We start from the raw sequence: 23,518 nt of genomic DNA on the forward strand, positions 1-23,518 counted from the left end.
TTGCCTTCTAGTCCTACTGAATGTGTCAACATCGTCTTTACACAATTTAGTTGTTTTCAGCTTTTTTTCATCTAACATTGTACCATAAGTTTTCCCTGTTGCAACATGGTCTTTCTGACGCACTACTGTAAAATAGTTATTATTTCAACTAATATACCCTAGCCTAATTAATCATTCTTCTATTGTTGAGTATTTAGTTTGTTTCCAATTTGGGGAATATTCTTTCATTTTGTTGCTGTTTCTGTTACGGCTATTTGAAATGCATGATTTTTAAAATATTTAGGTCTTTTCCCTTAGGTGGATGGATATTTCTAGCTAGATTTTTAGGACATTGTTTAAGATAATGACTGTTGACTGTGAGCAGAGAAAAGGTGGTTTCGGTCTAGGGGACAGCAAAGTGATATACTCTATTGACATGTCCATTAATCTCGATTTCCTCATCTCCGCAGTTGGCAAATTGGTATGAGGGTAACGGATGATTGACGTAGGCACTCGAGAAATAAATCTTTAAGGTGGCCTAAACACATCCATGTTCTTTTTTTAATTTTATTTTATTTCTTTAGATGTTGTTATACGTTATATATTACTTTTTTCTTTTCTTTTATAGATTTATCTTCTTCATGCCTTTCTAAACGTTCACATGTTCTAAACGTTCATGTTCTTGATTTCATTCTATCTCCACACGCAGCCCAGATCGAAGCGTAGGTCTTCCTGATAATTTGAGGCACAGAGAGGGTAAGGAGCTTGTTCCAGATCACACAGCACCCAGGAAAGGACAGAGCATGCTGTCCACGGATTCTGAATTCCAAGTTTTCCCACTCTGCTTTGAAAAAAAAAAAATGCCACCAGGTCCCCAGCGAGGAGACAGAAACGGCGGGCCCGCGGGCAGCGGAGGGCGGGTGGAGACCTGCGGGGGGCATCGCCTGCCCCTCCAGGGGGCTCCTCCTTCCGGGAGCTCGGGCCCCGCCCGGCTCCGAGCATGCCCAGTGCGCGCCCCGCCCGTCCGCCGAATGGTGCTGGGCCGGCGCCGAGGCTCCGGGTTTTGCCGGCGACCCGAGGCCCCGGCCGGGCGGGGCGCGGGCGATCCTGCCCCAGGGACTCCGGGGCCGGGTCGGAATTCCGCCCGACGCGACGCCCGGGCGGCGCCCGCTGTGGTGGCGCTGCCCCGGGACGTGTGACTTTGGGGACAAGAACCGAAGTGAGGTACTGCCAGGGCCTCCGTACGTCCCTGGGCCGACCGACCCCTCGGACCTCGGGCACTCAGGTCCGGGCGGAGGGCTCCAGCCCTCTGTCCATCCCTTCGTTCACATATTCATTCAGCAAACAGGTTTGGAGTACCTACTGTGTGCCAAGCCTGTTGTGGGTGCTGGGTCACAGCTCCAGAGCTGACATTCCGGAGGGAAATACAGCGTAAGAAGTAAGCAAATCGAAGGAAAAGCCACAGTTCCCGATCTCCTCTGCTTCTCTGCCCTCTTTGACATTCCCTAAGCTTTCAGCCTTTGCGTTGGCTGTTCCCTCTGCCAGGAATGCTCTTCCTCATGTATCTGCGTGCCTGAAATATCACCTTAGAGTCACCCGATCTGACCACCGGATCAGACCGCCCATCAGCTCCAGAGCCCGAGGTGACCGCTTCATTGAGAATTCACTGTGCACCACCACCCCCAAGCCTCCCCACCCTGCTCTTTTTCCCTTTGTAGAACTTATCTCTTCCTACCATACTACATAGTTTGCTAATTTGCTGTTTATCTGTTGCCTGTCTCTCTTCCCCCGAACTCCACCAGGGGACAGGATTTTTGTCTGCTCACCACGCGGGAAGAATCGGAGTAGGCGCTCAATAAGTATTTGTTGAATGGATAAACAGTGATAAATGCTACGAAGAAAAGAAAGTACATGGGGAGCGGCCAGGAGCTGAGGGCTAACTTAGGAAGGTGGTCAGGGAAGGCGTCTCCGAGGAGGGGACACATGTACAATGAGAAGGCGCCAGCCACGTGAAAAGAGGGACAAGGACGTCCCACACAGAGGGAAAGGCATGCGCAAACGTCCTGAGGCTAAGTTCTGAGTGTTTGATGGACAGAAAGGTGCTCACGGGGCTACAGGAAGACAGGTATGAGATGAGGTGTAACAGGAATGCAGGAACACAGATCGGGTAGGGGGCCCCATGAGCCGTGGGAAGAGGGACTAACCCGGGAAGCGTGCTAGTGCAGAGAGACGAGCACTAGACTGGGAGTCAGCAGGACCCCAGCTCAACCACTGACCCGTCGTGCAAGCCTCCTCTTAATTTCTAAGACTCGCTGTGCGCCGATAGCTTGTCTTTCCTAGGCATGAAAGACATGGCACACACTGAGGGCCTGGCACACAGTAGGTGCCCAGAAAATAGTTAAGGAGCGAATGTCTGCACGTACGCGCGAGGGAACTCGGGGCTTGCCCGGAGCTCGGCAGGAGAGCCCCGGTGGCCCAGGGGACGCGTCGGGGCGCGCCTGCCTGGGGCGGGGGCGGGAGCGCCCGGCAGGCCGGCCCCGGGAGCCCGCCCCCCGCCTGGCGCGCGGGCCCGTCGCGGCCAGCCCGGCCGGCGGGAGCCGCCCGCGGGCGGCACTGGGCATGCTCAGACGGCGGCCAGGTCGCGCCGCGAGCGAGCTTCCGCGCCGCCCGCACGCGCGACCTACCTGGGCGCCCCGCGCCGCCGGATGCTGCAGGTACTGGCCGGTGCGACCCCGGCGGGCCGTGGGCAGGGCTTTGGGCGGCCGGGGGCCCGGGTCGCGCTCAGCACCGCCCCGCCCCCACCGTCCCCCGGGCGCGCGGCGGACGCGCGGGCAGGCTGGCGGGCGCGGCGGTCCCGGGGTCCCCGCACCACGTCGGGGCGGGGAGGGGGCGCCCCGCCGCGCTCACCTGGCGGGGCCGGGGCGGGAGGGCGCTGGCCGGGCTGGGTGCGGTTCGGCCCGGGCGGGCGGGCGGCCGGGACGCGGTGGCGGCGGAGCGTGGGCGTGCGCTCCGGCCGGCCAGGGGCGGGCGCAGCGCGCGGAGCTCGTGCGGCCGGCGCCCCCGGTGGGTCCCGCGCCGCCGCGACCCCGGCTCCCGGCGCCGAGGGGGCGCACAGCCCGCGGGGAGCAAGCCAAGCTAGGCGGCCAGAGCCCAGCACCCTGGGCGAATCCGCCTCTCGGCTTTCAAAGAAGGCATTTCCTGGGCCTGGCACAAACTCCAGAGCCAATAAATCCTCCCCGTTCCGCGGGCGATATGGAATGATTTATCAGGTACCTGCGGTGAGACAGCTGCCGTGGGGGAGTGTATGTGAGAGCGCCCAGCCCCCCGGAAATTCCCATTTTTCAGCCACCTGAACTTACTGAGAAGTTGCGGTTGCCTTAAAAATTAATGGGAAGTTGAGACAACTTGACACCTGGGTTTTCCGAGGTGGTGGAAAGAGCTTGTGACTTGGAAACTGGAGACCTCCGTTCAAGTTGTGCTCCCCTTTGGCCAGCTGGTGACCTTGGGCGAGTTGTTTAACCTCTCTGATCCTCAGTTTCCTCCCTTGCAAACAGCCGGTAATAATGCCCACCTCGCTGGGTTGTTGAGTGGATTAAGTGGGATAAATTATGTGGAGGTGTTTGGCACCGTTCCCGGCACAAAGCAAGCAAGCAGTTGGCGTGATGTGAATTTAATTCGTTTAGAGACCCTCGTGGCTCCCATTTCACCAGGAAATTAGAATTAGGAAAGCATCTTCAGAGGCCTAGCCGCGGAGTGACAGACCCTGTCTCTGCCCAGGAGAACTGCTGCTGAAGTCAAGGGCTTTGGAAAAACAATTTAGTCGAATTGTAATCAGAGAGCATCTTCTTTAAAAGCAGTTTTATACATTCAGAAACTCCAAAAGTTGGCAGTTTGGCTTCACTTACAAAAGAGCTGTTTTGCAAGATGATCCATCTTGCAAATGTTTAAGCAGATGATTCGAGAAATTAAGGCCTGGTTAGGAAAATTTCTGTTCTAAAAAGCTCCCAACCCCACTTTAAGTGATTATTTTGATCAGGGTTTCTCAACCTCACACTGTTGACATTTGGCACTTGATGATTTTTCTTTGTGGGGGCTGTCCTGTGCATTGTAGTACTCTTGGTCTATACTCAGTTGATTCCAGTAGCAATCCCTTTCCCCCCTCACTTGTGCCAACCAGAAATGGCACCAGACATTGGCACATACCCCCTGGGAGGCAAAATGTCCCCAGCCTCTCCCTTTTAGAACCACTGATTTAGATAATCCTTGCTTTCTGTCATTAGCCTGAGTAGTTTGAGATTTCATCTTGTGTTTTATGATAATAACCTTGGCATAGCCTTATAGAACTGTGCAGAGTACATGCACCATGTATCATCTCATTTAATTTTTACAGCTTCCCTGTGAGGCTGATGTTACTCCCATTTTACAGATAAGAAAATCCAGGCTTTGAGCAGCTGATTACACAGTCTGTGGTGTGGCTGGGATGTAACCCACGTCTTCTGGTTTTGAGGGCATGTCGTTTTTTTTTTTTTTTTTTTTTTTTTTGCTCCCCTGCATCAAGCTGCTCTTTGTTGTATGGAGACTTTGAAATAGATAACTTTCCTGATCATTAAATCGAGATGTAAAGCATATTGGAAGCTGGAAACCTTTCTGGGATTGACTGGTTGAAAATTAACAACAGTAAGCTATTTATTATCTGACAGAGTAGGCCATTCTAGTTAAATATTCTAGTTTATAGCGAGCTCCCATAAATCCCACATATGGTTAATGGAATACCAATTTGCAGAGAATTAGAATAGAATAAACGTGCCTAATACTCTGTATTGATCCTGCATTGTCTCTGGTGATTTGCTATCTCCTAAAAGGGATTCGTATATGCAAATTAGACATTAGCTGGGGAATGTAAAAGGTCAAGTTACTAAAGGCATTCCATTCAGCAAGCACTTACTTAACTGCTTCTGTATGGGGATGCTGAGTAGGCCAGTGAACCCCAGCGAATCCAGGGTGCCTGGATGAACTTCCCTGCAGGGAAGGGCAGGTGATAACCAGGCCAGTTGCATGGTGGGTCCTCAGGGACAGCTTGGGACAGGGGAAAGAGCCCAAGGTACCACAGAGGCAAATTCATGCCCACACTGCATGCCCACTCAAGTCTCTGAGTTCTCATTTCACCTTTTGTCATATAGCCGGTACTCTGGTAGCTTTTAACATTCTCATTCAGGTCTCAGGGACCCGGTCAGAGACAAATCTTACCCCTGAAAAAAGTTGGGGTTCCAAGATGGTAATTGGCCTCAGGGGGTTGAGGGCAGATCCAGGATTATTTATTGATTGTGAACTGGAAGGTTTCACATACATTGTTTAATTACAGTGTTGCTGCCAAACCCCGCTCCCTGCAGATGAGACTGAGCTAGCAGAGGAAAAGTGGGACCAGGAGCAAGAGGTGACTGATCGTTACCTTCTGAAGTACAGGTCCAGGCACATGGGATACTGTTTTCTAGGACAGACAGAACCTACCAGAGGGGCTCAGCTTTGGGGATTGGAGGGAGCAAGAAGACATGGCACCCCACCTCCCCCACAGCCCTCAGGGTCTGTGGTAGTTGGAAGGGGACCAGCAGTTTATGGTCCCTTCATCTTTCCCCGGGAGAGCGCACCTTTCTTCTACCAGACAGTGAGTTCCTGGAAAGCAGAGCTGATCCCTCCTCATCTCTTCCCAGGGTCTGAGGCAAAGGCTTGAACGCCACAGGCACTCAGCACTTACTCTGGCCTGGATGGGCTGGTGGGAATGGGGCAGCCTTCCCAAGCATCGGCTCTTCTTACCAACTCTAATAGAGACGGGATGGGACCATATCAGTGTCCTCACTGCTCTTGGCTGGGTCCAGGCGACCTCAGGCTCTGATCTTTCAGGTGTCTTTTTTCCTCTGGCTGAGGAGTGCTTGGTAGGCCCCTGGCTGAAATCCGATCTGGCCGTGGTTCTAAGACCCAGAGATCTTGCATCTACAGATCTGCTGTGTGTGCACCTGAAGCCTCCTTCTGCCTCCACATTAACTTGTTAATTCAAGCTCAGCTGTGAGAACAGATTTAACAGCAGATTTGGACATTAATTGAGTCTCTACTATGTGTCAGGCCATAGGGATACAGAGATGAAAGCTGAACTCCTGCCGTGGAAGGATTCATGGTGGAGTTGGGAAGACAGTGACGTGTGTGTGTGTGTGTGTGTGTGTGTGTGTATGTATGTGTGTGTGTGTGTCTCCATCCATCCAATAATTGCTTTAAAAGAGGATTAAACCAGGTGCAAGAGACACAAGCGGAGGCAGCCATTCATTCTCACAGGCATCAGGAAGCACAGTGGAGAGTAGTTGACATGTGAATTTAGCTTTGAAGGTGGAAGACAATGGCAGTCAGGGCAGACAGAACAGAAGGAGCAAAGGCACAGAGGCATGAAGAGACCTTGTGGATTGTGGGCGTGGTGACTCTTCCCAAAGTCCAGCCTCTTGACTTTCACTAATACAGGGCCCAGCTCTTCTGGTTAGGGTACTCCTCCTTCTCTGTACAAGCAAGGGCCAGGCCTCACCTAGCCCAGGGGAAAATGCCTGTTCTCCTTGTTTTCCCTGGATGGGGGCACTGCCTCTGGATTGTCTTTGAGGCAGGAGCAACTTCTGCCAGGGACACCTCTGGCTTTAATTACTAAGCACTGGTACTTGTTGGCTGCCATGCACTGTTCTGAGTGCTTTCCGAATGTTAACTTATTCATTGAATCCTCACAGCAAGCCTCTGGCCATGCTGCCTCCCTGAGTACCAGTCACTTGGTAGGTAGGTAAGGGAAGATCTCATCTCCCAGCGTGTGTCCCTTTGTGGGTGGTGTCCCAGTCATGGTGCAGCTTCCCCAGGCTGCATTTACATCGATGTACCGGGAAGCATCCCAGTTGGAGTGCTGACTGCCACGGGTTTTTCTTCCTGACCTTGTTTCCTTCGGGGCCAGCAGGGCTCTGCTGAACCAAAGATTGGGATCTGTAGTCTGGAAAAAAAAAATGTGTCTGTGCTGCTGCTTTGTGCAAGAGGAGGGCTGGGAGGTGTTTGGATACTGAGAGAGTGGAATTTTTGAGACATTTTGATGGTTTATGTGGAAAGTTAGGACAGAGGATTTGAAATTGGGATAGTCCTGGAAAATTCAGGTCCCATGATTTACTGTTAGGGTACATAAGCTTTTAGTAAATGTTTAAGCAGTATGTAGTTTGGAGTGAATTTTCTGTACTGAGCCTCTTGGAGCTTCAGTAGGGAACAAATGATACTTTTTAGCCTCAGAATCTTGCTAATTCATACCAGCCCCATTTTACAGATGCGGTGAGAACACTGAGGCTCAGAGAGATGAAGCGACTGCCTGAAGGGCACAGTGCTCGTAAGTAGTACAGCAGAGACCTGAACCCAGGTCTGTCCCTAGACAAATTATTTACCTGTTGTCAGAATCAAATAAAATATTAGAGAGAAATCTCTAAATTAAGAACATTTTATTTGGAAAGCAAGAATTGTAATTTGGGGCATTGGTGGTCTTTGGTATGTCCAAAGAACAAAGAGAAGCTTGGGAGTTTTATTAGAAAGAGAAATGTTACATATTGTTCTGAAAGAAAGTTCATTGGCACCAGAGATGCTTTTGGGAGCTGGCAGGCTCTGTTGCTGAGTGATAGGTAGTAGGTAAAAATAGTCTTAGAGTTGCAGCAGGTTGTTTCAGTATTTGCTAGATAAAACTTGGTTTGAGGTTGTAACAGGCAGTTGTAGCAATCAGACTTGCAGATAATTATATTTTTGGAGCAATATTATGTGCCCTGAGTGTTTCCCTCTCCACCCCCTTGGCCTCTTGACTCTTACTTAGTTGGGTACGACAAGAATGACCCAATTTATATACTCATCTTCCATACTGTAAAACATGGATTGTAATAGAACCTGTCTCCTTTAAATTAACTGTTTTAAATGAGCTAATAACTGAAAATCCACTGAGGCAAAACTAGGCACAGAAAAGCCTTCCCTTGCTTTGTGGTCAGACCTCTGGCCTCCAGGCAAGTGCTTTGGCCAGCACTCAGTGCTGAGGGTCACTGTGGGGGATGAGGGCCCCCTCCTTAGTCAGGGCCACAGGTCCTGGTTCTCAGGACTGCAGGGATGTTCCAAGAGGCAGCCTCCAGGACCACGCAGGGGCCGTGGCTGGCTGGATGCTGTGTTGATGAGAGGCACTTGACTTGGGAGTGAGGGTGAAGACCCGGCCCCTGCATGCAGCCTCCCTCAGCTGAATCAGCCTCCAGGGCTAGACCAGAAGTTCTTCATGAGCAAGGCGGCCACCTGCTCCACCAACTGTCTTTTGACCACTAACCACTGGTGGGCCTGGAGAGGGTACGGTGGCCACCTGAGCCCAGTCTTACCCACTTTGCTGGCCCCAGATTCTTCCCCAGGTTATCAAATGCGCACATGATTGGTGTAGAAGACGAAGGTGTCAGGGAGCAGAGGAAGCATCATGCATGATGCTTCTCAGGGAGGCAGCTGTCCACACTGCCATGGACTCCGCATGTCCTCTCCCCTTCCAGTGGGGTCTCTACTCTGCAGCCAAAGGGGTCTAACAAGCACTTCCTATTGCTCTCAGAGTAAAGACAAAACCAATCTCTGTGGCATCTCCACAGGCCCAATTTTCATGTTTTGGCTCCATGCTCTTCCCAGCTCTGGTCTTACTGTGCTCCTTCCTGCTGCAGGGGCTATGAGGGCCTGGAACCTTCTTCCCCACCTCCCTGGGTAACTCGTCCTTTGGGCCTCAGCTCCGTGATTGCAGGTCCCTTCCCTCACCTTCCTGATACAGGTTAAACTGTTGCTATAAACGTTCATGCCCCTGGATCTCTCTTGTTTACAGCACTTTCATAGTGGCAGTTCTGTGGTTAATTGGTGTAATTATTTGTATTAGTAGCTGTCTCCCAGCTACAGTGTAAACCCTGTGAAGACAGGGTCTTTTTTTTTTTTTTTAACTTTCTCTAAGCTTTATTTTTTTCTTTTACCTTTTTATTTTGACCTAATTCAGACTTGTAGGAAAGTTGGAAGAATAGAACAAAGAACTCCTATATACTCTTTATTCAGATTCCCCAAATATTATCATTTTATCATATTTATTTTATACTTTTGTGTCTTATATATTTTTTTGAACCATTTGGGGATCATTTATAGACTCATCCTTCCCTCCAAATTTACTTCCTTAGTATCTTTCCTAAAAGCAATGACATTCTCTTACATAACTGCAATACAAATTTTAGAATCAATACATTAATATTGACACAACACTATTACCTAATCTATAGACCTTAAGTTTTGCCAGCTGTCTCAGTGATGTACTTTTTGTAGCAAAGAAAATCTCTGATCATGCATTGCATGCAGTTGTCATGTCTCTTTAGTCTCTTTTAAACTAGAACAGTTCCTCAGCCTTTCTTTGTCCTTCATGTCCTTGACCTCTCAATTTGGATCTGTTTTAACTCCCCATTGTGTACCCCAGCACCAAGTATGGTGCCTGGACCATCAGATGCACTCAGTAAATATTTGTTGAATGAGAAGGTGAGATGGAAGGAGAAAGCCAGCAGGTTTTCTAGTTTCCCTCCCCTCCACCACCACACCTTTCCTTGCTGAGGGATGTTGTTATTTAATTGCAATCCTACTGTACCTAGATTTGAATCCTATTTTTATACCAAAGCTTTCCTCCAACAAGAGGCTTTCTCATAAGATAGTGAGCCTGCTGTCCCTGCAGGTATACAAGCAGATGCCGGATGATGGCTTGGCAGGGATGTTGGAGAGGCAAATGGAACATTTGATGAGGGGTAAGACTCACCCTGGGGGCCCCTGCCAACCCTGAGCAGTCTTCTCTAACTGCGGCTCTAATTTCAGAAGCCTAGGAGCCCAAGGATAAGGCGACTAGAATTTATCATCCAAACCAGAACATTTTGAGAATGAAAGGGGATGCTATTAATAACTGTGTCTAGCTGGGCTCAGTGGCTGGCTCATGCCTGTAATCCTAGCATTCTCGGAGGCCGAGGCAGAAGGATCTCTTGAGCTCAGGAGTTCGAGACCAGCCTGAGCAAGAGCGAGACTCCGTCTCTACTAAAAATAGAAAAAAATTAGCTGGGCCTGGTAGTGTAGGCCTGTAGTCCCAGCTATTTGGGAGGCTGAGGCAAGAGGATCACTTGAACCCAGGAGTTAGAGGTTGCTGTGAGGGAGGCTGATGCCACGGCACTCTAGCCCGGGCAACAGAGCGAGACTGTCTCAAAAGGAAAAAAAAAGCATCTGAGCCAGAGGCCTCAACCAGGACTTCCCTGGGCAATTCGAGACATGTGGTCACCCTACCCGAGTGTGACTTTGAGGTTGAGATCAGTGCCAGGGTGGAAAACTTAATAAAGACTAAACGAGTCTCCTTCCGTGGCCCGCAGGCCCAAAGTTTGTGGCCTCACACCTGTGTGGTTGCACCTGCCATGCTGTGCACCTCCCCCACTGTGCTCCTGCCACTCAGCCTTTTTCAGCCCCGGCCTCACCATGCACCTCCCTGCCACAGGGACTAGCAGAGCCTGGGACCCCACTTACATACCCAGGCTGGATGGAGCAGCAGAGACAAGGTTTATGATAGATGCACAAGGGGACAAACAAGCCAGCTGTGCTTGCCACTGCCAATTTCTAATAGAATTTAAGGGCCAGGGTCTGTGAGCAAGGTATGGCAGGAGGCCAGCGTCACCCTAGACTTCATCTTCTCCTGTCCTCTAGCACTCACACTTCTACCTCTCCTTCCTGTAGCATTACCCACTTCCCTCTTCCAGCCCTAGATCTAAGATCATGACCTTTGGCAGAGGCAGGGAAGCAGGTGGCATTGGGGACCCAGGCACAGGAGGATGGGCATTGGATGGCTGGTAGGTGCAGACAGGGACTTGGATGCAGAGAAACCAGGCAGGAGACCAGCGTCTAGGGATTCTGGTAACAAGGTCACTACAGGGCCATTTATCAGGAAGCCTAGATTCATCATATCAAATGCCCAGATGCTCGGGTCAGGGGGTCAGGCACTGGGATCCGTATACCTGGTTCTTAAGCTCATTTTCTGCCTAGAAGAAAACACAAACCTTGCCTTCCTGGATTAGAAAGTATTATAGGATGAAAATGTGAAGATCTGGAGCTATTTTCTGGGAAGTAACCCAGTCATGTGGACTTCAAGAACATTGTCCAGTGCAACAATGTTTTTATAACTCTAGGCATCAACAGCATTAATGGAAAAAAACAGTTCAGAACTGTTCTAGTTCTTAGAATGCAAGATCCTAGTACTACTGAACATTGGAAAGGTTTTCTGGTTTGCTGTGCTATAGATTTTACTGCTTAAAAATGTTCTTTTTTATTCTAGGCACAGCTACGTAAAAGCATTTAGTTTGGGGGTCATTTTTTACAGGACAGATTGTGGCACACAGTGTCAGAACTGGAGAAACCTTTGTCTGTTCCCTCTTCTTATAGCGGCCCTGCAAGGGACATGGCATACTCAAGGGCACACAATCGTGGCAGAGCAGGAACTGGCACCCATGTCTTATGTTTTCCAGCCCTCAGATCTCGGGTGTGTTTTCTACATCTCATCCAAGGCAGTTTATTTGCTGGGCCATGTATTTCTATTATTTTGTTAATACCGTTAGGCATTTTTCTGACTACAGAAATAAGTCGTATTGGCATTGAAGCACTTACGCATTTGTTGCTCAGTTTCTCTATATAGAAGTTGCTAGGCTGCCTTTGGTTTGTTTGTTTGCTTATTTTCATATAAAAATGATGATGTGAACCTTCCATTGAATGTCTACATTCTGTAGTGGTGTTTCTCAAACTTTAGCACATCAGAATCACCTGCACCTGAAGGGCTGGTTAAAACACAGGCTGCTGGTCCCTGCTCCCAGAGTTTGTGATTCTGTTGGTCTGAATTAGACGGTCTGGTGAGGCTGGAAATTTTGCATTTCTAACAAGCTCTCAGGTGACGCCATGGATGCAAAGACCAGGGACCACCCTTTGAGGACCACTGCCCCAGCTTTAGCGATAGTTAACGATAAGTGCGCTGTGCTTTGCAGCCAGCTGAACCCTTCCTGCTCTGCACCCTCCCTCCACCTGACCCTTCTGTCCTCCCTGGTGTCCTCACCTCACCAGGTGACCCCACCACCTCCACCTGTTGCCCTGGGATGCCCAGGCCATCCGTGGGAGCCTCCTCACCTTCACCCTCTCGTCTGCATTTTTGGGCTCCTCTCCTTTCTTCCTTTCCTCCAGTCTGAGACAGATGAGTGTCCTGGCTCCATTCACCTCTCATCGCCTCCTCGGAGCCAGGCCCACCTTCAGGTCACCACCTGATTTCTCCCTTCCCACTCGCTGCCAAGCCTCCTGGAGGAATGTCCGTGATAACCGAAAGACATTTGCTCTCACCTCTCTTGATGCAGAAATTCCAGGAGTTCAGGTTTTCTGTAATTACAATAAAGGAATGACATTTAGTTCTTTTAAATTGTGAAGTACACGTAACAAAATTTCCCATCTTAGCCATTTTTAAGAGTACAGCTCAGTGGCATTAAGTACATTCACACTGTTGCACAAGCATCACCACCATCCATCCGTGGAACTCTTTTCATCTCAAAATGCTAACACTCTGTACCCATTAAATGTAAACTCCCCGTGCTCCCTCCCCCAACCCCTGGCAAGCGCCATTCTGTGTCTAGCGCTATGAGTTTGAGTACTTTAAGTACTTCGTGTAAGTGGAGTCGTACAGTATTTGTCCTTTCGTGACTCGAACATTTTGCTTTGCATGATGTCTTCAAGGTTCATCCATGTTGTAGCGTGTGCCAGAATTTTTTTCCTTTTAAAACACCATTCCATTGTATGTTTACAGTACTTTTTATGCATTCATCTGCTGATGGACACTTGGGTTGCTTCTACCTTTTGGCTGTTGTGAATAATGCTGCTGTGAGCATGGATGTGTGGAAACATACTTTTGATCAAAGGGAACTGGCGACCTCCAGTAGGCTGTTTAGGCATTTATAGTGCAGTCCATCCTCATCAACACCTGCAGTGGACCAGCACTGCTCTTGCTCTCACAACGCGGCCCATTCTGTCTCTTCCTCCAGGGCTTCTGGATGTTCCTCTCCCCAGCCCATGTTGGCCCATCCTCTGCTGTCTGTTCCCTCTGTCCTCTGCTCTTATTTTCCTGCAGGCCTTCTCGGGTGATCTCACCTAATCCCACCGCCAGGGGCTTGCAGGGCTGTGTCTCCAGCCGGGTCATCTCGAGGCATTTCCTGTCCTGTGTATGTCATGTCTGCACGTCTCCCCATGGGTGCCCCCAGGTCCCTCCTCTGCGTCCCCAACCAGAGCTCATCACCTTCTGTCTTAAAAATGCACTCTCCACGCATGGCACAGCCTTCCAGTTTAGAAACCCAAGGCCACTCTTCACTCATCCCCACATCTGCGCTGGACAAATTCTAGCCTTCATGCCTCAGAAACCTGTCCTCTGGCCCACTCCTTTTTCTCCCCCCCCACCCCAAAACTGGGTTAGTTCACACGCTTCTCCCATGTGCCTTTGCTTACTGCCACCAGTGAGCCCCTCTCGCCTGCACCTCCTCCACACGCTACCAGAAAGAAAACCTTCATCAAAAAGCGTGTAAGACCCCCTCATCCTCTGCGGCTCTGCACAACCCTGCCCTGTCTGGGCCTTGCTTTCCCCTGTCTTCCCCTCAATCCCACAAACTGCAGGCTCTAAGCCAGGCTTCCCAAGCGTCAGTGTTAAAATGCTGGTGCACATTCAGGGCCTGGGCTGGACCCTATATTCTGCGTTTCCAACAAGCTCCCAGGTGATGCCGAAATGGCCGCATGTTGGGTAGCTGGGCTCTAGCCAAGATCAGCTTGACAAAGTCCTACGGACCTATCTGCACTCTATTCACCGTGTGAGAATTCCTAAGTTTTGTCTTATAATTTTTGTTTGTTTTAGAGGTGGGGTGTCACCATGTTGACCTGGCTGTACTCAAACTCCTGGGCTCAAGCGATCCTCTTGCTTCAGCCTCCCGCATAACTGTGACTACAGGCTCGTGGCACCATGCCTGGATATTGTGTTATAATTGTAATGTTTTCTGTTTTATGTAAAGCTAATCTTAAATGTTTTCAGTCATAAAGGCAGAGTCGTGTTGCAGTGATTATTTGCTGTTGAAAGAATTTTCAAAGACTAGGCAAGGCTTCAGTTTTCCCAAGAGTCGCTAAATAGGTCCAGGTGCGCAGATGTGTGGCAGTGGGTCATGAGAAGGTTTTCCCTGTAAAGGGGCTCCCTCCCTTCTCCAGGGCAGAGGTGCTGTCCTGCTCAGCATTGTCCCCTAGGACCCAGGGCCTGTGGTATGTTTGGGGGGGAGGAACTTCTCACTACATTGGCGGGAGGGGAGGGAGGAGATGAATGTGGAAACTGGTGATTTGAGGTGGGAAGATAGTGGAAAGGGAGCTTTTCTGGGGAAGGGGCTGCCAGTCATGGGAGAAGAGGGAGCAGATCTGGCAGCTGGACCTTGTGCGACTCTTACTAAGGCCCTGCTGTTGAGGAACCAGCTGTGGGAAGCTGCTGGTGGGGGTTGCCCCTGAGCTGGGCTTTGGCCTGGCCCAGCAGGGGGGTCATGGGGGGCTGAGGACTGCGGGGGACCAGCCGGCAGGAGGTGGAGCCCATGGCCAAGTCGGGAGGGTCAGAGAAGCAAGTCCCAGGTGCTGACGAATCGGGTTCATGGGGGTGACGGACGGGATGGGTCTCAGGAGGGTGCTGCTGACTTGTCCAGCCTGCTCCAAAAACTTCCTTACCTTCCTGTCGCCTCTAAGCCTGAGCTCTTCAGTGCGTCATTGAAGAGGTTCTGGATCTGGCCTCTGCCTGCCTCTCCCACTTGTTCTCCACTACTTTCCCCTTCGCTTCTGGGTGCCAGCCAAATGACTGGTCCTCACCTCAGTTGCAGATGTCCTCCCTCCCCACAGAGTCGGCTCTGTAGGGCCGCCGGGCTGCAGTGCTCGGGGCTGCCTCTTAGTGCAGGCTGTAGGCCTGGGAGCATCACTGGAAGCCCCACTCGCTCTGTGGCCCTGGCCAAGTCTCCTCAGTCTCAATTTCCTCATCTCCACACTGGAATGACAACAGTGTCTCCACCTTACAAGGTCGTGTTAAGAGTCCATGATGACACAGTGGCACATGCTCATTACCCAGACAGACAGCACTGGTTCAGCAAGCTGGACAGAACAGCCATCGTGTGACATCTGTCCACAGCTGGAGCTGGCGGTCTTAGAGCTGTGGTTTGTGTGTGTCACCCCGGGCAGGGCGGTGCCACCTGCAGGTGGACATGAAGGTCAGTGGAGCTGGGGACGTAGACGCTCTGGAGGTTGGTGTCAATTCATTGCAGAGATGTTGAAGGCAACAAAAGATGGCAGCTGGCAACAGAGTGAGGAGGAAGAAGCTGAAGACCTGGGTGAGGTTGGGATTGGAATAAGCAGAGCCTCTCACACCTTAACATGCATGCAAGGATTCCACAGGTCTGGAGTGGGGCCTGAGATTCTGTGTTTCTAACAAGCACTCGGTGATGCTGAAGCTGTTGGTCTGGAGGCCACACTTGGAGTGGCATTGGTCCAGAACATGATTTATGGTGGGGAAGCTTGTGGAGGAGAGGGTATAGAAAAACCAAAGTATGCACAGTTGCAAGTATAACCAGGTTTCTGCACGGCTGCTCGGAGAGACCTCGGAAGGGCAGGTGTATGCAGGTATCTGAAGTTGGAATCAGATTGTGGGTGATGATAGATTCGTGCAGTAAGAGCCCTGGAGAGCTTTTGAATATGTATAGGATAACTTGATTTTGTTGTTTGAGATCTCATCCTGCAAGGTCTAGCTTCACAGTTAGATTCCCCTTAGAAGGTGTTGTGTTCTGCCCAAGGCTGAGCCATGGTCACCCCTGGACAGTACCTGAGCAGCCAGCAGCACACACCTGTCTTGGCAGCATTCACCACACTGAAAGGTGTGACTTCTGCACCTCTCCTGACTAGCCTGTGAGTTCCCAGAGAGCTGGGACCTGAGACAGCCCCTTCCCTCCAAACCCCCGCACCTGCCTGAGAGCCAGCATTAGAGAGAGGGATGAATGCAGAGTTTCTGAAGGAAGAATGTGTAAGGCGTTGTGACCAAGAGTGGGCAGGAGGGCCCAGTACCGAGCCAGGACGCTGGAGGGTGTCACTGTGCATGGGAAGCCCACCTCTGGCATCTGCAGGGCCTCAGGTGAAAATGCCAGGAACGTGGCCAAATGGGGACAGTGGGGGTGGGGCGTGTCAGTGCTGGGGATTTGGGCATCAGCTTTGAGGAGTGAGAGTTGAGCTCTGAGTTCACTGAAGTAGTGGAGGGTTAACCGGGGAAATGGCAGTTCAGCCAAGAAGCCTTCATGTTGAGCTGTCTGGGAGCCAAGGGCAAACCTCCTTTTCTTCCACTGCCTTGAGGAGAGGTCAGGTACCCAGATTTTTGCAGACTGAGGAAAAGAATTTTCTCTCTGTGTACCAGGGCGCAGCAGCAGCCGCTCCCGAGGCTGGGTGGAAGCCGCAGGTGGGGCTCGGAGGCAGGGCGGGTGGTGTCCAGAGCACTCTCACAGGTGCCAGGCACTCTGTAGGGCCCCCTTGAGGCAGGCTCAGCTACATTTTCCTGAGGAGTTAAACAGAGTCTCAGAGAGGTTCAGTAACTTGCCCAAAGCCACTGAGCCAGGAGGAGACAGCCCAGCTCTGGAGGTGGCTTGCTGGGGGAGGAGTGGTTCCAGGTGTCCGTGAAAGGCCAGAGCCTTGCAGTGTTGGGAGGGCTGTGGGGGCAGGTGCCAGGTGGCCCCAGGAAGAGCATGCAGGGCCAGGGACGCAGAAATGGGACAGGAGGTGGCAGAGAGTCAGGGGAGGGAGGTTTAAGTAGTTAAACACCCTGTGCACCCAGAAAGTATCCAATGACAGCATTTTTTAAAAAGTTCTGTCTGTTTGATTTTCTTCTAACTCATTGCTCATTATAGAAAACTCAGGAAATACAGAAAAGTTGAAAGAATAGAAAAACTACCACGTATATTTTCATTGTCTTTCAAATTCCTTTGTTATTTTAATTACTTGTGGTCATCCTGCCAGAATATGGTGCTGGGGAGGGACCCTGCTCTGAAAGACTGCTGCTACCTTACACCACACATAAAAATGAACTCAAAATGGATCAATGACCCAAATATGACAGCTAAAGCCATAAAACTCTTTGGAAAAAACATAGGGGTAAATCTTCGTGACCTTGGATTCTTGGATATGACACCAAAAGTAAGAGCAACAAAAGCAAAACAGATGAATTGGACTTCATCAAAATTAACTTTTGTGCAAAGAACATTATCAAGAAAGTGAAAAGACAACCCATAGAATGGGAGAAAAATATGTTCAGGTCTTAGATCTGATAAAGGTTTAATATTCAGAATATAAAGAATTCCTAGAAATCAATAACCCAAATTAAGACAAACCCAGTTTAGAAATAGGCAGATTGGGTGTAGTGGCTCACGCCTGTAATCCTAGCACTTTGGGAGGCCAAGGTGGCAAAATCGCTTGAGATTAGAAGTTTGAGACCAGCCCGAGCAAGAGTGAGACCCCATCTCTACAAAAAATAGAAAAATTAGCCAGGCATGATGGCTACTCAAGCTGAGGCAGGAGGAGCTTGAGGTTGCAGTGAGTGTGATCATGCTACTGCCCTCATGCCCAGACAAAAAATGTGAGGCACTGACTCCAAAAAATATATATACATATATACACACATATATATATTATATATATAGGCAGAGGACTTGAATAGACATTTCTCTAAAGATGTACAAATGGCCAAATGAGCACATGAAAAAATGCTCAACAGCATTTGTCATTTTGGAGATGCAAATCAAAGCCACCATGAGACACCACTGCATACCTACCAGAATGGCTATCATCAAAAAAAGGAAAACAAGTATTAGCAAGGATGTGGAGAAATAGGAGCCCTCTTACATTGTTGATGGGAATGTAAAATGGCACAGCTTCTGTAGAAAACAGTGGCAGTTCCTCAGAAAGATAAACATAGAACTACTGTATGCCCCAGTGATTCCACTCCTTGGTATGTATACCTGAAAGAATCGAAAGCAGGGCCTCGAATAGATACTTGCACACCTGTGTTCCTTGCAGCACCATTCATAATAGCCAACAGGTAGAAACGACTCAAATGTCCATTGATAGATGAATTGATAAACAAAATGGAGTATCATTCTGTCATAAGAAGAAAGTTCTGATACGTGTTCAAACATGAATATACCTTGAAAACATGCTAAGTAAGCCAGACACAAACAAATGTTATGAGGTTCCGCTTATGAGAAATACCTAAAATAGGCAAATTCATAGAGACAGAAAGTAGATCAGAGGCAGCTGGAGTCGGGGAGGGATGAATGGGGGGGCGGTTATTGCTTAATGGGTACAGAGTTTCTGTTTGGGATAATGAAAAACTTCTGGAAATAGTGATGATGGTTGCACAACATTGTAAATGTAATTAATGCCACTCAGTACACTTAAAAATGGTTGAAATGGCAAACTTCATGTCCTATATATTTTACCACAATAAAAAGGAAAAAAAAAAGACCAGAGCAGGTAGTGGAACATCTGGAAGGAGCGAGGCCGTTGGGTTTGGATTCTGCTGTGCTGCTGGGTCACCTTAGAGACACACAGGGCAAGCGTGTGGGGGAAGCCCGGTCCCCTCTTGTGATGTGAGTGGAGTAAGGTGATGGGTGTAGACTGTCTCTCCTGGTCACGGGAGGTGCTCAGGGAATCCTCCGGCCGCTAAATGCATCCTTTCCAGTGTAAAAGATTGTTCTGCCTGGTAGAAAAGACAGAAAACAGTGGACTTGGTGATTTTACCCAAATCATCATTGGTTTCCTGTTCATTTGTTTTGCCATTTTCCTCTAGGTGGTTGTCTGAGCCTCTCACTGTCACCTTGGTCTTTGGTGTTTTTGCCCTAAAGCAGGGCTCGTCTAGCCCCCGCCTTCCTGTCCTGGTCACATGTTCCTTCTTCCTTCTGTGTGTTTACTGTGGGTTCTTTTTGAAATCTGAGCTCTACTAATTAGAAGTCATCCGAGCACCCAGCCACGGTTATGTACACCCACTTGGTGGGATATTGTAAAACCATAACAAAAAAGGTCAGTGAAGTGTTCAAAATACCTGGACAAATGTTGGATAGTGATCGTGAGAAAGAAAGAGTAGAATATGTGATTGTATAGACATCATGAGTTCAACTTTTTGAAAAACACACCCCCAAGCAAACAAGCTAATACCATGGGCTGGCTTGTTTTGTTCAATGTGAGCATATCAAATTGAGCCCTTTGTAGCTGTTGGTCTGTGGAGCTTCCCTCTCCTTCTCCCGATTGGCTCCCACCAGGTGGCTGAGCCACCTTGCTTTTTTGTAGCTGTCTAGGTAGATTCTGGGCTGCCTGAGCATCTCTCCCAGCAGGTGGAAAGAACTGTGAGGTTTAAACATGGTGAAGTTGTCCTGGGCCCTCCTGGAGACGCAGGCCCCTGCCACACCCAGCTTGCTCCCCCAGCTCAGTTTCAGTTACTGCAGACCCATGACTATCTGTCAGATCCTTGGCGTAGAGCCAGTGCACGTGCCCCCAGAAATGAGTGAGCAAGAGGCTGATTGCGCTCTGGTTTATTGAGAAGTCAGCTTCCGGGAGGCCTGGCAGTTCTGAGATCCCCAGAGGCAGGTGCAGTTGGAGGGGAGACTGGCCACTCACTCAGGTCCTCCGTAAAAGGAGAGCGGCTGGTCACCATGCAGGGGAGGCCCCAGGCCAAACCCAGGGCCTGGCCTCAGGAAATGAGGTGGCCCACTCCGGCTCTCTCAATGCTAATAATTAACTCAGGGATGGCTGCCTGTAGGCTGGAAGGGCCTTTAGCTGTCATGTGACAGGCACTCCAGCCCAGGCCTTTTGCAAAAGTGGGAGGAAGTCATTGACTACATTTCCCCAATTCTGAAAGGCACATTGGCCACATTGTAATGTTTCTGACATGGCAGGGACCCTCACAGTGGGGTACTTTGGATGTACTGCTTCTTTAAAATAATTTTTCTGAAACACTTGTTGCGTCAATTGTATCATCTTAGAGCAGAGGGAATGTGGTCATAAATACTGAAATCATTACTCAAGTTTCTAATGTTGCAGAATTAATTAGGGGGAAAGGAAGTTTTCTGGACTATTTCCCTTATAAGAGGAAATTTACCAACATGTGAGCCTCAGGGAGTGTTTATAAAGGTTATCTCAAAAGGGTAAGAACATACCTTTAGTCAGGAAATTACAGAGACAATAGTGATTAAGTGTGGGGCCTCCCCCACGCCTAGGGAAACACCTGTAATTCACCTCCCTTCCAGGCACGGGGGCCATTCGACTCAGAGTGGAGTAGTGTGTGATGCACCCACCTGAGCTTGGGATCATTGCCCCACTTGTATGTAGCCTGGGTGACTTGGGCGTGGTTCTGAGTTTACCAATCCATAAAATGGGAACAGCAGTGCTGCCCGCCAAGTGCAGTCAAAACCAATGGAGTCAGGAGTAAAGGGGGTGACAGTATTTGGAAAACTCTGAAGCCCTGTAGCACAGGAAGCCTGAGAGTGGGAATGGGAATGGTTCGGGTGCTTAGGCGCAGGGTGGGTGGAACGGGCCGCATACACAGGCAGTGCTCCTGAGCTAGTGCTGAGTAGCTGTCTGTGCTGGGCCGGGCCTCCCGCTGTGTCGGGCATGCGACCGCCACTCCTCAGAGTTATTTACAGACTTGGCCACCGAGACAGAAAGTTTACTGGTCCAGGGTCATATCAGCCTGGGCGTGGCAGAGCAGACACCAGAACCCGGGTCTGGCTTTGCTCCTTCAAGCCTCCAGTCCTCCCTGCCACCTGGAGCCCCCAGGCAAGCATGTTCCTGGTGCATGTCACTGACCACTCCTTGAAATCATGTCTGTATTCCCAGCTCCTGGGAGACCTCAGTACAAATAAATGCAACAGTAGCAATAAGATATATTATTTTCTTTTTTTTAAGACCAGACATTATTTTATTTTTATGTTTTTAGTGACAATTATACATTCCTATCCTGTGTCTTTTGACTGTGTATTTTTAAGGTGTACAACATCATGTTTTGATAGACCTTTCGTTCAATTATTCCAAAATACTGTTCCTCTTTGCATTTTGGCATGCCTTTCGTAAGTCTTCTTTAGAGTTTCCTTTCTTTAATTTTCTGACCCCATTTTATCAGGACACAAAGCCCTGGCAATCTGAACAGGCTGCATAAAAATATATTTTATCTTGGTTTCTAGAGGTGTGCTGGCCACTGGCAGGGCTACAATACCTAACCCGAGATGGCCCCTCGGATTACAGCTTTACAGGCAGAGGATTTTAAAGCTGGAAAAAGCCTTAGAGGGCTCTCAGCTGGGAAACCAAGCTGAAGGAAAGTGAGGTGGTGACTTCCCAAGTCACCTGGCTGACTTGTGACAAATAGGGTGATGCTTTGGGGCAGGGGCAGGAGGGTGGAGGGTATTTTTCTATGTTTCCTTGAGATAAAATTATGACAAGGGATGCTGGTGGTGGGGATTGGGTTTCTCTGGCCAGGCTGCCGCTGGCTTCAGACCCTTGGCAGGAACAGAGCTGGCAGGATGGTCCGGTTGTGAGATTCCAGCTTCTTGGCTGGGATGCACTGCGATTAGCACATCTGAAACCTTTCAAAGTGACTTTAGCTGTTTTCTTTTCTGAAGGCTGTGGTGCTTTTGGCTGTAAAGGGGTGGGGGCTGGAGCCTGAGATAGAAATATCATGGACTGACACCCAGATGGGCGTGTCTGTGTGTGCCAGAGGGCAAATATTAACACAGTATTTTTGTAAAGTTTATGCAACTTGATTCGTGTCCCTGTAGAGTAAATTTATTCCATCCTGATGTCCAGTCTGTTTGGGGCCTGGTAGAACTGTTTGAAGGGAAATTGAGAAGAGATTGGCAGGTTAATTTTAGAAAGAAAAAGCTGAATGTAAAACATATTCCAGTTGTCTATTTTTTGAGCTTTACATATAAGTTGTTCATATTCTTTTATCCTGTTTCATGGGTTGATGGACCATTTTTGTTTTCTCCAAGAACAAGATATCCATTTAGAATTATTTCCCATGAGAAATCTGTTTAAGGATTTTGAACAGTGCCTCACTGAGTCTTACGTGTATAGACATTTCACTTTGGCACTGTTGAAACAGAAATTATGATAGAATCTTGGTCCTGGTAGCCTGATGTTCATTTGTCCCACCCTCTCCTGTGTCAGTCTGCCCTCTGCAGCCTTCTCACCAACGGTCTCGTCCAGCTTCTCTGCTTAATTATCTCTATTGACAGGGAGCTCCCTCCTTTACAAGCCACTCTCTTCTATATTTGTGCAGCCTTGACTGTTTAAAAGCTCTTTGTTCTGCTGAAGAGAAATCTGGTTCTTTCACCTTCTACCCATTGAACCCTTGGGACCTAAAGGAAAAAAAATCTAATGATAGTAGCTGGTTGCCAGTTAATTTCCATACATACTATCTCCAGTGCTTAAAAGAACCTTGCAAAGCAGGGAAATCCCCCCTCCTTTATAGATAAGAAAACTGAGTCTCAGAGAGAGTAAGCAATCTCTCCAAGGTTAATCATCCAGCTAGTAAGTGATTAAGCTGGGGTTCCAACCCCCCAACTGCCTGATTCCGATGCTGGTGACTTTCCCACAGCCTCACACCGTATCCTAATTCCTCTTTGGTGTGACAACCCCTTGGTTTTTGAGGAAACTAATCTTATCCTCCTGGAGATTTCTCTAGGATTTCAGTTATTCCTCCGACACGCCTGTTCAGTGGGTTTCGGTGGAGTTCCCGAATTGGCATGCAGTTTCCTTTCCCCACCTCTGCACATGAGGTTTGCAGTGCCTGGAATGCCGCTGCTTACCCCTGGCTAATTTCCCTTCATCCTGCAAGATGCCTCTTGAAGCCTTTGTGAACTGGCCTTGCCTCCCACCCTACCTGGTAAGGTCTGGAGCCACTTGTGCTCCTCCGGCTCCCTGGGCCTTCATCTCCCCTAGAACATGACCCTGGGAGGGCCTCTGCCTCTTTCCCACCCCTACCCCACTCCTTGCTGTTCTGGCACAGAGAAGGTGCAGGCACAGAGAAGGTGCAGAGTAAATGAATATTGAGTAAGTAAATGATCCGGAACTCGTTTGCCAAGAAATAACAAAGGAGGCTAAAAGTAATTCTAAACAGGATCAGGAGTCCTGACGTGGGGTTGCTTGGAGGCTGCTGGCGGACACCTTGCCCGTTGGTAAGTCCTGATGTCATTGTCCTCAGCATGGCTTGGCTAAAACCCTCCGTGGACTGGCATTTGTTCCCTTTATCGCCATAAGAAAGGTTTGCTGGCTTTTTAACATTTCTGGGTTTACCGAGGTGGCACATAATGGGGAAAGTTTACCAGTCCCCACTCAGTGACTGTGTGGGCAAGACTGAATCGTGGCC

General features: G+C 49.3%; 1 protein-coding gene and 1 long non-coding RNA gene across 8 annotated transcripts in view; both read left to right on the top strand.

Annotated features, from left to right (window-relative positions):
• The first annotated feature begins 1,052 nt into the window (after positions 1–1,052).
• LOC123645966 lies at positions 1,053–1,926 on the top strand. Its single transcript, XR_006737746.1, has 3 exons — positions 1,053–1,417; positions 1,525–1,622; positions 1,782–1,926. It is a non-coding gene; the product is annotated as an uncharacterized LOC123645966 (long non-coding RNA).
• A 151-nt stretch (positions 1,927–2,077) lies between these two features.
• Positions 2,078–23,518, top strand: part of PTPN3 (protein tyrosine phosphatase non-receptor type 3) — a 106,438-nt gene continuing 84,997 nt past the window's right edge. For 2 of the 7 annotated variants that reach the window (XM_045562531.1, XM_045562535.1), the window contains exon 1: positions 2,604–2,693. Coding sequence is in view for 2 of the 7 variants with exons in the window: in XM_045562530.1 (XP_045418486.1) it covers positions 7,339–7,369 (31 nt within the window). In the remaining 5 variants the exon portion in view is untranslated. Of the gene's footprint in view, positions 2,105–2,603; positions 2,694–7,337; positions 7,370–23,338; positions 23,414–23,518 lie in introns of those variants that run through there. The other 5 variants (XM_045562532.1, XM_045562530.1, XM_045562534.1 and 2 more) reach the window with 5 other exon arrangements.

The sequence above is a fragment of the Lemur catta genome, chromosome 10 (genome assembly GCF_020740605.2).
Source record: "Lemur catta isolate mLemCat1 chromosome 10, mLemCat1.pri, whole genome shotgun sequence".
In the NCBI taxonomy this organism is placed as follows: Eukaryota; Metazoa; Chordata; class Mammalia; order Primates; family Lemuridae; genus Lemur; species Lemur catta.